Source organism: Amphiura filiformis, chromosome 9, assembly GCF_039555335.1.
Source record: "Amphiura filiformis chromosome 9, Afil_fr2py, whole genome shotgun sequence".
Taxonomy (NCBI): domain Eukaryota; kingdom Metazoa; phylum Echinodermata; class Ophiuroidea; order Amphilepidida; family Amphiuridae; genus Amphiura; species Amphiura filiformis.
Window position 1 is genome coordinate 16,377,558 of NC_092636.1, and position 13,421 is coordinate 16,390,978.

At 38.5% G+C, this 13,421-nt stretch overlaps 1 protein-coding gene across 1 annotated transcript in view; it reads left to right on the forward strand.

Moving 5' to 3' along the window:
- Positions 1–308: 308 nt before the first annotated feature.
- Positions 309–13,421, forward strand: part of LOC140160696 (E3 ubiquitin-protein ligase HERC2-like) — a 118,658-nt gene continuing 105,545 nt past the window's right edge. Inside the window, 2 exon segments of the mRNA XM_072183983.1 lie at positions 309–423; positions 6,599–6,759. Coding sequence (XP_072040084.1) covers positions 6,679–6,759 — 81 coding nt within the window. The 5' untranslated portion in view covers positions 309–423; positions 6,599–6,678.

Below are 13,421 nucleotides of genomic sequence, written 5' to 3' on the forward strand. Positions count from 1 at the left end.
TGCTGTCGAAAGTATGAACTGACATATATTTTATTTTCTAAATATTTTTTTACACAATAAAAAAAGTTATAAAAATAAGACTGTTTTATAAATAATTATTTACAATGTAAAAATTATTGGTTTGATTTAAACATAATAAAAAGAGTTGAAAATATCACTTTAAAAAAAGTTATGAAACAATATTCTGTATTGAAATTGAGCCGTCTAGAAATAATTACATCAAAATAATAATATAAAAACTGATGCATCCAGTGAAAGGTATACGACATCAACTATTTTTTTGAAGTCTTTTATTGACTAGCAGAGCTGCCAAGCAGAGTAAATGACCTCGACACAATATCAATCAATTATGATACATCATGTCATGTAAAAATTAGATTAAAAGGTGACCAGTGGTTGTGACAACTTTACAATCTTTATGAGGTATTCCAGTGAAAAATAATTCGTTGTTTAAGTAATATCATATTGAAAATTAAGGTATGGATATGTGTGATATCTTGAGTTGAACTCGCACTGACTGAAATTCATAAAAAGTGAATCGTGAGTTGATCAGTGTTGCATGATTGTTGATGATGATGACAGACTGGTGCTGTTCGTATCTTTGTGCTGGTAAAGTTGATTTTTTATTACTTCCGTGGTCCAGGTATGTGGTGGTGATAGAAGCGGCGAGGTCTCCTCCCCGTATCATATGCGCCGACGTCGACGAGCAAGGAAAGGCATGATGAAAGGGTTACTCGAGAATTACTCGCATGCTCGAGAACTCTTACTCTATAGCTTCGAATTTGCACACGATAGTTACGCATTTGATGCTAGAATGCGTTACTATAATTTTTCGGTCGGACAGCGGTGCAAGTTTTTGTACCGGAGGTTATTTATTCTGTTTGATTAATGTTGAAATTTGGATGAAAGTTATTTCGATGAGTCAACTGTACCTTTTGCAAGGACAAGGTTTGCATAGTTTTGGACAGTCTAAAATTTTGCTGAAGTGTAATTTTAGCAAAATTTTTGATGCAATCGCCTGTCGTGATCGGCTTTGTTTACTTCTGAACTTCCATTGCTTTACACGGTGTCAGCTCCAGCGAATCCGACTAGATTTTTTGAATGCAATAGACTATAGGTTTATCCGTCATGTCCGTGTTAGCTGCATATCCTTTCAGCGACTGCTATACCTTGTTTAGGACTTTCAAAAGAAGTATGGTACCTGCATGTGCAATCAAAATAGCCCGCCAAAGTCATGCTGATAACTCCGAGGTCGTGCATTGAATTGGTTTGAATGAGGAATACTACGGGAACCAGCGCCTTTTGTTAGTAGTCACACATGAGTAACGTGGATAACCTCTATGTCTCAGTCCAGCCTACAATGTAGAATGTGAAGCTATCAGCAAGCAAATTCTTGGCTAGACTTGAACTCTCTAGTCTAGCTTCGAATTTGCACACGATTAGTTATTAGTTACACATTTGAGAGTTCTTTGCTGAGTTCTTTGCTGCATTTTTTGTACACTGTACAAAAATGTATGGTTTTTCGGTCAGACAGCGGTGCAATTTTTTGCACTGGAAGTTATTTATTAATTTATTTATTAATGTTGAAATTTAGATGAAAGTTATTTCGATGAGTCAATTCAATTGTTTTCTTTTGAGCAAGATTTGCCTATTTTGGACAGTCAACAATTTTTGCTGAAGTGTACTGTAATTTTAGCAACATTTTTGATGCAATCGCCTGTCGTGATCGTGATCGGCTGTGTTTACTTCTGAACTTCCATTGCTTTACACGGTGTCATGCTTTAGCGAATATTGTGAATCCGACTAGTCTAGCCTAGAATGTGTAGCTATCGATGAGCAAATTGTTGGCTAGACTTCTCGAGCAAGGAAAGGGTCAACTCAACTGTCTTCTTGTCAAAAAGATGAAGTGCATTGGTCGTTGCTGAGCGTGATTGTTTATAATTTCTGTGTTTATGCTCGTGCATGCTCGACACACAGCACCAACCACGGAAGTAATAAAAATTAATAATAAGATAGGACATCCGGGTCCTACTCTGCCGTGTTTGGCTGAGTAACAGTAGTTGTCCACATTCAACTTTAGTTTAGTCAGCACATACAGCATACATGTACCTCTAAGTTGGACAATAGGGAATTTTCGATTTCCACGACGGATGGTTCTGCAACGTTGTCGCGTGTTGTAAAATGAGGACGATGATGCATTACAAAAACGTTTACAACGTTTAGTGTTTAGCTGTCGCAAAACCATATCCCTAACCCTCCTGAATACTACAAAATACTACTTGATATATGCGCTGTTCGTGCATGCATCCCACGTGGTGTGATGACGCAAATCGCCCTAAGTGATATATAGGCACGGTTTCGCTGGCCAGCGAAGCCCAAGACCCGTGGCAAAGTGTCGCCGACCGAGTGCTTGGCATGCGAGGGGTCTCGGGTTCGAATCCCACCCAGAGCAAACAACTTCTTTCCTTCTTTTCTCTCTTTATTCTTTCCTTCTTTCCCTTCCGTCGCCAAAAAGCCCTTAAAGGCGGTTAGGGTTAGGTCATGGAAATTGAAAACTCCCTAAATAAGTTAAGTACTTACCTAGTCATGAAACACGTTGCGGAAGATACAAGTAAGTATGTCCGCACAGCATGCTATGAGCCAACTTGCAACTACGAGCAAACCCACATGTTTTGTTCAGTGTCCATTGAAATTGTGTGGCCAGCACTGGCTAGTAATGGTGAAATGTACACAATATGTTCCCACCGTAGTGCAATACCAAAAACACCCATATGAATTAAGAGCATGACAGTGGGATGTTTCTCACTCATCTAAGATAAACGGTACATGAAGTCATTGTGTAAAGCTAAGTTTACTCATGGGGTACTCATGCTAGACTGAATCGTTGTCGTTAATACCAGCTGCGCAAGTTACATGTATGTGCTTGTGTTAGTGAACGTTGAGGGTGTCAGTATTACCTGCAGCTTTTGCAAAACAGTGAATCGCACGCATGCTCAGTATGCAAATATATATATGTGACAGCCATTTTGTACACTGATCATGTGTGCCATTCGGTTTTCTAAAAAAGTGATTGAGTATAGGGGCCTACCGGTAAATATTAGAAGTGACCAATGATTGTGTGTTCTCAAGGGGATTTTATCAGTGACCTTGGTTTGATCAAGCATTGAAGTGCTTTCAAGTTTGTACTGGATAGTGGATACTCTCCCAGTTTTTCAATGTAAAGTGCCTCTTGCCTTAGTAAAAGAAAAAAAAAAGGTTAATGGTCTACAACTGCCACTGATCCCTGCAGGGCTCGAAATAAAGAGGGCCCTCTGCCCCCAAAATCATTGAGGGCCGGCAAAAAATACATCCGGCGGGCTCAAATGGCCCGCAAAATTTGTGGCAATTTTGATCACTTACGATAGTACTTGAGCTTACTGCAAAATTCAGGAGAATTGAAACAAATTTAAGGCAAAAACATTCTTATTTACTTAAATGATATTTAATAGTTATGATGTTATTGTTAAGGCCAGAGTAATGGAAGACACATTCGTTCACGCCTGAATTTGAGATTTCTCGATATTTATCAACACTAAGATGCATTCTTTCACTTGAAACTGATAAAATACAACTTGGTAATATTTATTCGTATTTTTGCTTGAGTTTACTTCACTCTTTTCAACTCTAAAAAGTCACATGGCTCAAGACAGCTTATTAGTAAATTGGCGGGAAATAATATGTCAGAAATGCGAAATGTTGTGATTACGCGCGCGATTCGCGTTGCGTGACACGGTGCAACTCTGCGCGTATGTCCAACGCAGGCAAGGCGCATTCGGTATGTTGTTAACCACGGAAGTAATAAAAATTAATAATAAGATAGGACATCCGGGTCCTACTCTGCCGTGTTTGGCTGAGTAACAGTAGTTGTCCACGTTCAACTTTAGTCAGCACATACATCATACATGTACCTCTAAGTTGGACAATAGGGAATTTTCGATTTCCACGACGGATGGTTCTGCAACGTTGTCGCGTGTTGTAAAATGAGGACGATGATGCATTACAAAAACGTTTACAACGTTTAGTGTCTAGCTGTCGCAAAACCATATCCCAGGACCCTAACCCTCCTGAATACTACAAAATACTACTTGATATATGCGCTGTTCGTGCATGCATCCCACGTGGTGTGATGACGCAATCGCCTAAGTGATATATAGGCACGCAGTTTCGCTGGCCAGCGAAGCCCAAGACCCGTGGCAAAGTGTCGCAGACCGAGTGCTTGGCATGCGAGGGGTCTCGGGTTCGAATCCCACCCAGAGCAAACAACTTCTTTCCTTCTTTTCTCTCTTTATTCTTTCCTTCTTTCCCTTCCCGTTGCCAAAAAGCCCTTAGGCGGTTAGGGTTAGGTCATGGAAATTGAAAACTCCCTAAATAAGTAAAGTACTTACCTAGTCATGAAACACGTTGCGGAAGATACAAGTAAGTATGTCCGCACAGCATGCTATGAGCCAACTTGCAACTACGAGCAAACCCACATGTTTTGTTCAGTGTCCATTGAAATTGTGTGGCCAGCACTGGCTAGTAATGGTGAAATGTACACAATATGTTCCCACCGTAGTGCAATACCAAAAACACCCATATGAATTAAGAGCATGACGGTGGGATGTTTCTCACTCATCTAACATAAACGGTACATGAAGTCATTGTGTAAAGCTAAGTTTACTCATGGGGTACTCATGCTAGACTGAATCTTTGTCGTTAATACCAGCTGCGCAAGTTACATGTATGTGCTTGACTGCTTGTGTTAGTGAAAGTTGAGGGTGTCAGTATTACCTGTAGCTTTTGCAAAACAGTGAATCACACGCATGCTCAGTATGCAAATATGACAGCCATTTTGTACACTGATCATGTGTGCCATTCGGTTTTTTAAAAAAGTGATTGAGTATACCGGTAAATATTAGAAGTGACCAATGATTGTGTGTTCTCAAGGGGATTTTATCAGTGACCTTGGTTTGATCAAGCATTGAAGTGCTTTCAAGTTTGTACTGGATAGTGGATACTCTCCCAGTTTTTCAATGTAAAGTGCCTCTTGCCTTAGTAAAAAAAAAAAGGTTAATGGTCTACAACTGCCACTGATCCTGCAGGGCTCGAAATAAAGAGGGCCCTCTGCCCCTCAAAATCATTGAAGGCCGGCAAAAAATACATCCGGCGGGCTCAAATGGCCCGCAAAATTTGTGACAATTTTGATCACTTACGATAGTACTTGAGCTTACTGCAAAATTCAGGAGAATTTAAACAAATTTAAGGCAAAAACATTCTTATTTACTTAAATGATATTTAATAGTTATGATGTTATTGTTAAGGCCAGAGTAATGGAAGACACATTCGTTCACGCCTGAATTTGAGATTTCTCGATATTTATCAATACTAAGATGCATTCTTTCACTTGAAACTGATAAAATACAACTTGGTAATATTTATTCGTATTTTTGCTTGAGTTTACTTCACTCTTTTCAACTCTAAAAAGTCACATGGCTCAAGACAGCTTAGTAAATTGGCGGAAATAATATGTCAGAAATGCGCAAATGCGAAATATTGTGATTACGCACGCGATTTGCTTTGCGTGACGCGGTGCAACTCTGCGCGTATGTCCAACGCAGGCAAGGCGCATTCGGTATGTTGTTAATGCCAGCAAATATGGTGTAAAAAAAAAAAAAAAATTTGCAGTCAAAATGCCACTTAGATTTTTTAATTATTTTGAATTTTGGCGCACTAAAAGCAGACATAGATTCATTGGTGCAAAAAGATACATATTTAGACCATGCACCAGATACAGCTTTTACAAGCGCGAAAGTCTTACCGTTTTAAAATATATTAACGTTTTGTGCATAATTTTGACATTTTTTTTACTAAAACATTGATTTCTCAGAGTTCACTTTTGACAATATTACACGATTTTTGTGACAAGATAACTCGAAAAATATGCAAGCAAAAGGTAAACTTTTTTCATTATCGTTTAGAGTACATCAAAGTCTAGTGAAGGTTTTCTCATTTTTTCAATACATTTGTTTTAAACAAAAATATACACCATTATGTGCAATTTTGAGCTGAATAGAGTGACAAAATTGCTTTTTTCACATGTTTTTTTCAATGTTTAGAAAAAAGAGACGAATTTCTAAAAAATAAAAAAAACCTTCCCTAAGTTCATGAAAAGCTAACTGAATTTTTTTTACTCTGAATGGATTTTTTTTTAAGTTGTTACAAAAAAATTGGGGTAAAAAAGTGAATTTTTGTGATTTTTTCAAATTTTTTTCAAAAACACTGTTTTGATTCAAATATGAAAACCAAGTCCATTTGGCTACCTCAAGCGTCCTTGTGTGATTATGGGTACGCAAGATAAAAGTTGTTGGCTGTATCTATAGGGAGCAGTCACTTCGCCCCGTTTTTCGGGCGCTACTGCCTTGATCGGGTGCATATGACTCAAGGATGTAGTACTGTAACTTTAATGCAACTTAACTCAAAATTTGGAAAGCAGACTATTTTGGTACATGCCTCAATGTGAGATACAAAATATCTGACTACCCAAGCTTAATTAATCCTTATGATATATTTATTTTTGTAGGCTATGTAACCCATAAGAGTGTGTGAGTGTATAGACTACAATACAAGGACCCAGCCATCCCAGCCAGCAGATGGTTTACCATGGGGAGTGCAGCTCAGAACAGGATAGCGCTACGCACTCAACTGCGTCTGGATTCCAAGTGGCTGAAGACAGATCTACAGGTAAGAGCTCTGTGATCTGACTACAAACCTGTCTGTCATGAGTTTCATGTTTTGTAACAAATATTTAGTTCCGGTTACAGAGGAGAAAGAAAGAGAGCGCGTACAACAGTCAAAGTCTCGGCATCACCCGATAATGAGGGTCGATTGTTCCATGAAAATGCGACAGGCGAGACTGCTACGCAATTACCGTGTATTTTCACGCAGCTCTGGCATGCTTGTTAGACACGGCACGATTGAACAATCGGCCCTCATGAATATGCGAGAACTTACATCATATAATACATGGGGACTTTGACTGGTTGTACGCGCTCGTGTTTCTTTCTCCTCTGTGGTTACGGTACTTTAAAAGATATGTTTGCCATGCATAAATCTGTACTACATGCATGTACCATGTTTGGCACCTGTATATGTTTCTCCTGTCCATAAAAGCAATGCTGTGAGAAAATTGTTGTTTGGTTGGGATTTCCTGATGGAATGTGGGCTATAGACGAATCCAACAATCCAAGTGATGGTCAGTATTAAGTCGGCCATAGCTGGGGCCATCCGCGCCAAACTAGCTTAGTTTGTTTGGAATGCAATCCAAGACGCCCACTATCGCAAGCGCATAGGAGTGCGTAGCACTTGTGCCGCGTCACAGGAATGGTAAACACTGCACGCCTGTGATACTGGCGTCGAGTAAAATGGATGGAAGACCCCCAGCTATGGCCGCCAGTGAAGTTGGATTCGTGTATAGCTCTGGACCCAAGACTCAAACATTTTTGAGGTCTCTGGGAGGAAATTAAAAGGAAAAAAAGTTGACATCTGTCACAACTTCCATCACAGGAACTAGTGACGTTCGATGTTCAGATTCAGCTAATATTGTCTGTCATGCAAATAAATCACTAAAATAAAATATTTTTGCGATTGACCGACTGCCTACTTTTTGAGTGGCTTGCAAGCAACCATTACCAAACAATTGTCTTTCCACCGCCTAAGGTTTAGAAATGTCAGGGCTACACAGGGGTGCTTGCTACTTCAGTGCCACACTGGGTGTGATTTTCAACCACGGCAGAATGATGAAGTCCTCCCACCAACCACCTCCTATAGTCAAAACAACAAATTCTCAATCATGAGAGGATGTACCTTCTGCGTCAGCGTACTTTTCATAGAATAACACACTCGCGCAACGACCGAGTTGCACAGTATCATATAGAGCAAACTGTCTTAATAGCATTTAATTAGGTAATTAATTAGTTACATCTTTTGTTACAGTTGATCTACTATGAAGTAGATCTACAATCCAGGATGATATATGTGCAATTTGAGGTCCATGCTAGTTGTACTTTTTAAGATACAAAGGTTTGAAGTTTGTCATATTTTCAGAATTTTGTGTATAACCCTATGGGGCTCCCCCGACCCGGCTCCCCCGACCCGGCTCCCCCGACCCGGCTCCCCGACCCGGCTGCTCCATTGACACATCTTTACATATTGAGGTATAAATCTCAAAGTTGTTGTCCAATTGACTTGGGAGTTTTTGTATTTGAAAAAGAACATAATTATCTACAAAATGACACCAAACTTTCTACAAATAGGTATTATATATTACAACGACCGAGTGATTGGTCAATTCTCAGAAACTGTGTTTGCGCCGTAAGCGCCGGTACTTGCGTAGTACGCTCTACGCAAATAACTGTGCGTACCCAAGTTGGCTCTCATGATCGGGAATTAATTATTTTGGCTATAGTATGGGAATCCTGCAGAAATGTGAAATATTTATATACGGTACATTAAAAATTGCCCTAACCAAGGTAAATTTTTGGTGTGAAACGGACCTGATTGAAGATGCACATAGTGCAAAATGTAAGCAGCAACTTGCACCTGTGAGGGTGAATATGGTAAATTTTATGAAAAATCACTATATTAACCTACCTGTAAACACACAGGTGTTTAAGCATCTCTCAAATTCCAAAAGAATATATTACAAATGGTGTATAGTCCTGGATGCATGGCGATATTATCCTCCCATTTCCTCACCTATCAGATCAGCTGACTACTGTGATAGCCAATCGTAAACTTCTTTTTTCCATTTGAGGTGCAACGATATATATTACATACGTTGCATCCTTTCTTGTGTTTGATATAATTCCTACTGCCAATCCCAAATGCTAGCTGTTCATGCCATTCATAAGCTTGATGTGCAGCAGGGTTGCCTGCACATTACAGCCAGAATAGCGCTTCAAATTATAGAAAATTCACCCAATATATGGTGATATTTTTTTCTCTTAACCACTGGTGTCTATAGAACAGGAAACTGTACTGGAAGTCACAGGAGCCAATGCTGAAAAGTTGCCTAATTTTGTTCTTAATCATTGGTTTCTATGGGGCAGGATACAGTCAAATGTCATGGGGAAGTACTTTAAAAGACACCCAATTGGGCTACCAAATCATAGGTTTGGCAACCCTGAATGTGCACTGCAACAAAGTATCAAAGTCAGTGCAGGGTTGCCACAATTTTTCAGATCAAAGGTGGTGGTGGGGTGGTTTTGAAGTAGCCCAAATTCCTGTCATAAGGCACCAAAATCCTGTGCTTTTACTAAAATTTTGCAAAGAGATCTCCCAATTGGGCTGATGATCACTTGATGGGAGTACATTGTTCTTCCTGTTTTTTCAGTATCCATTTTAAATGAAGTGTTTCAAAATCACTTGAAATTGGCAATTCAGCATGATAATCAGCAAAATTAGAAGAATTTCCTCGGAAAAGCTTTTGGATTGCAGCCCAATTGTGTGGGTAAGATGCCTTGTGGCATCACTTACCTGTACTGGTCTTATCTGCACTTTGCACTTGTTTCAAATAAAGTCAGTGCATCTGTGGGATGTGATGTGGCTGACTCTACTACTACATGTACTTAATGGGTATGACAGGATTGTCAGATATTGTGCTTAAAAATTTGTTACAAATTCTACATCAAAACATACATTTTTATCTTTCGTGGCGAACAAGCAAGAAGTGTGGAGAAAAAAATGTGCACTTAGCTGGTTTTAAACAAAACCAGTGACCGTTGGATCTCTTGTCCAATCAGTGCTTTGACCACTATAAGTGGTGAGTGAACATTTCCATTATAGTCGATCAATCAATCAATCAATCAATCAATCAATCAATCAAAACAGCATTATTCATGAACTAAAAAATATCTTGTGGACAAATTCATCATTTAACTCCATTTTATATACCCCTCCTTTAAAGTGAATGAAGTAAACAGTGAACTTTCATCCCCAAGGCTGGCCCATGTTTAGATTCTTGCACCATGTGTTATGTCATGGAAATTGAATAATTCACTTAATCTGTGGGTTTTGCCCTTATCAAAGGTGTAAGAGGATGCCACCTTACCTGGCAGGGCCAGTAGGTCGGGGAGGGGGTAAGAAAGGAAATCCCCCATTGCAGATTTCAGACGTAGATAAACACATGCACATACAAGGTCTAATATAGCTATACAGGGTTGAACTTGTACTTACAGAGGTTATAGATCTAGAAAAGGTGATCACTTGGTCTAATTTCTTGTATGATAAGTCAAATATGCCTTGGCCAAGTTCCTTCAGTGTTGTTATAATGTATGTCAGTACCTGGGTGTCAATTGTGATGAGCTCTTATGATATGCTATACTGAGGGGTGAAGGGTTCTTAGTTTGAGACCAGCTGGGTAGAATAGCATTTTCAGGCAGTCAGGTACAGCTATGGGTTACAAAATTTCAGAAGACTGGTTCCGGAAAATGATGTGTTTCCAGTCAAAAGTGCTAATTTGTCAATGCTTTTGTATAACTGGAGCAAAATTTGTAATATTTCTGCAAAATTTATTTGTTAGCTTTACTTCTGATTTCAGACCATTATATATTTTTGGGTCTCTTTTTTGGGTCTCTTTTTTTGGGGTTAAATTTTTTTCTGGGACACTCTGCAAGTGGCACACATTTATAGGATTGTTTTGTTTTTGAGCTGTTGTATTTGTTGTACATGCTGTTGAAGTTACATGTATTTGATATGTAAGACGATCTGGTCCATGGAAGCCAAAGGCAGCAAATTTGAAATTGAGATAAAGGCAAAAATATGGTGTAAAAGAACAATGAAATACATAAGAAACTACAAACTAGACATCACAAAACTTCCTAACTTTTGATCCAAGTATGCTAGACCTACTTACATACACTCTATCTACATTTATGTTTTCAGTATAGTCTAATGTTTGTATAAGATAATAATAATAGTACCGGTAACTCAATTTTCAAAAATGTCTCCTTTGGCCTCCATGGACCATTTATATTAAATCAGTCAAACTCAATAATTTTTAACTTCACTCCCGAGTACCAGTACTGTATCTGGGTTGGTAAGAATCTGTATTATTAAGTACCAAGCGAGTCTAGTGATAAGGAACACATAAATGTGACATGATCAAGGGGAATGAGTCACATGTCGACCCTGGTCAAAAATGAGTTTTACACATGTTTCTAAAGAGGACATTTCGAGCTTTCAGAAACAGAAAGCCCCATGTTGATACGACTTTTCTTTGTGAAGTTACATCAATTTATCAATCGCTGAAAACAATATAAAGAAACAAAAGAATTTTAACACTTTCTTTGCCAATATCTCAAAATCAATATTAGCGACATCCGACTCATTTCCCTTGATCGTGTCACAAATGCTTCAAAGTCAGCAGGGAATATCTCAGTGAACTTTCACTCGGAGACGATAACATGATATGAAATCGGAGTACACACCTTTAATATTATCACCGTAGGGAAGGGGAGATTATGACAGGAAAATGTAATCAACACTATAAATAGGAAAGAGTTGTCAAAGATATGTTGCCTAGTAACAGACAATGAGTGATGTTATCTTTGGTTGAGTCCCAACCTCCTTGCCCTTGTGCTTGGTGTTAAAACAGTTGAAGGCTACAAAAAAGTGTGAGTGTGAGTTGTATTTACATTGTAGCTTCAGGTGTGTAGGGTGGGTTCATTTTTCTGTGTCAATGTTTTGCGGAGTATCTAAAAGAATTGTGCATGTACCGTATTTGACCTAATAAGCACCCTGGACACTTAACTTAAGTCTTCTGAAGGAGACACCTTAATTACCATGTTATGAAGATTAATTAAGCTGGACAGTTTTCTTACAAAACAATGCTGTAATTGAGGGAAACATCATAAGTTTAATAATATCCATGGGACAAATGTCAAATCTAGATACAGAGATGATTTTGCTATAACTAGCATTTTGTTACTCTATTCAATGCTAAAAGTGCACTGAAAGGTGGGTGGGGGGATAAAACAGATGTAAGTTAGAAAAATACACTGATGGTGCAATTGGGGAGTATGATGAATAATGTTGATGGTACATAATACAATTATACTTGTACATGTTTGAAATGTGTTTATTTATGAAAAGGTTGTTGTGTGGGAATTATTGTTCATATGTGTATTGTACTATAGATGTTGATTTCCATTAAATTTTGAATATTACCTAGAGCGATAACTGCACCATAGCTGAACCATGTGGCTTCGGCAGTATATTGTGGTAGGCCTATACCACTGTCACCCGGAGTCTGTAATGGCCCTTAATGACCTTAAATGAATTTTAAAATATTTTCAACATGTTTAGAAAGTCATAAGGATCATTGCGTTTAAATTTCAGCTCAATCGGAGCATTTGGAAAAACTTGAACTTTGACCCCTTTATGACCCCTTAATGACCTTAAATGAATCTTAAATTTTTTTTAAAATGTTTAGAATGTCATAAGGATCATTGCATATAAATTTCAGCTCAATTGGAGCATTTTGAAAAACTTGACCTTTGACCTCTTTATGACCCCTTAATGACCTTAAATGAATTTTTAAATATTTGTTCAATGTTTAGAATGTCATAAGGATCATTGCATATAAATTTCAGCTCAATTGGAGCATTTTGAAAAACTTGACCTTTGACCCCTTTATGACCCCTTAATGACCTTAAATAAATTTTAAAATGTTTTAAACATGTTTAGAATGTCATATGGATCATTGCATTTAAATTTAAGCTCAATCGGAGCATTTTCTGTTAAAATGACCTTTTTTGACCCCTGGATGACCTCTGACGTTTGGAAATATTTTTATTGACTCAGTACACCGGTCGATCTTACCGCTTCCGATGTTGATTAAGATACTTCTTGCATCGATCCCGAGATGCGGAAAAACCAATAGTCATTTTGTCCCACATAAATGAATAAATAACAAAAACCCCGATCCCCGGTGGACTCACCCAAAAGGTGACGTCACACCATATGATCGTCCTTATCCTCCTTGGTCTCCGACTGACACAGACGTGCCTATCGATTGTTCATAGCACTGTGTATCAATTTCTCGACCAAAGGCGAGATATACGGTTGTAGTTTCACACCTTAGGTAAAACCAAACCGGTATTGTTCGACTGAGGATAGTTTTGACGGCATTTTCTGGCGAGAAAGTGACAAAAACGATCCAAAACTTAGCTACATATCGTGCCTCCGTTTGTATCACGGGACACACGAGCAATTCAAAATGGCGCTCGTTGGCGCCATTCATTTTGTTTCCCACGTAAAACAACCATTGCAGCCTGTAAGTTACAATAGATGTTTGTACATACACATTGTATTTCATGTATACGGTAGGTTATTGTTGCTATGTT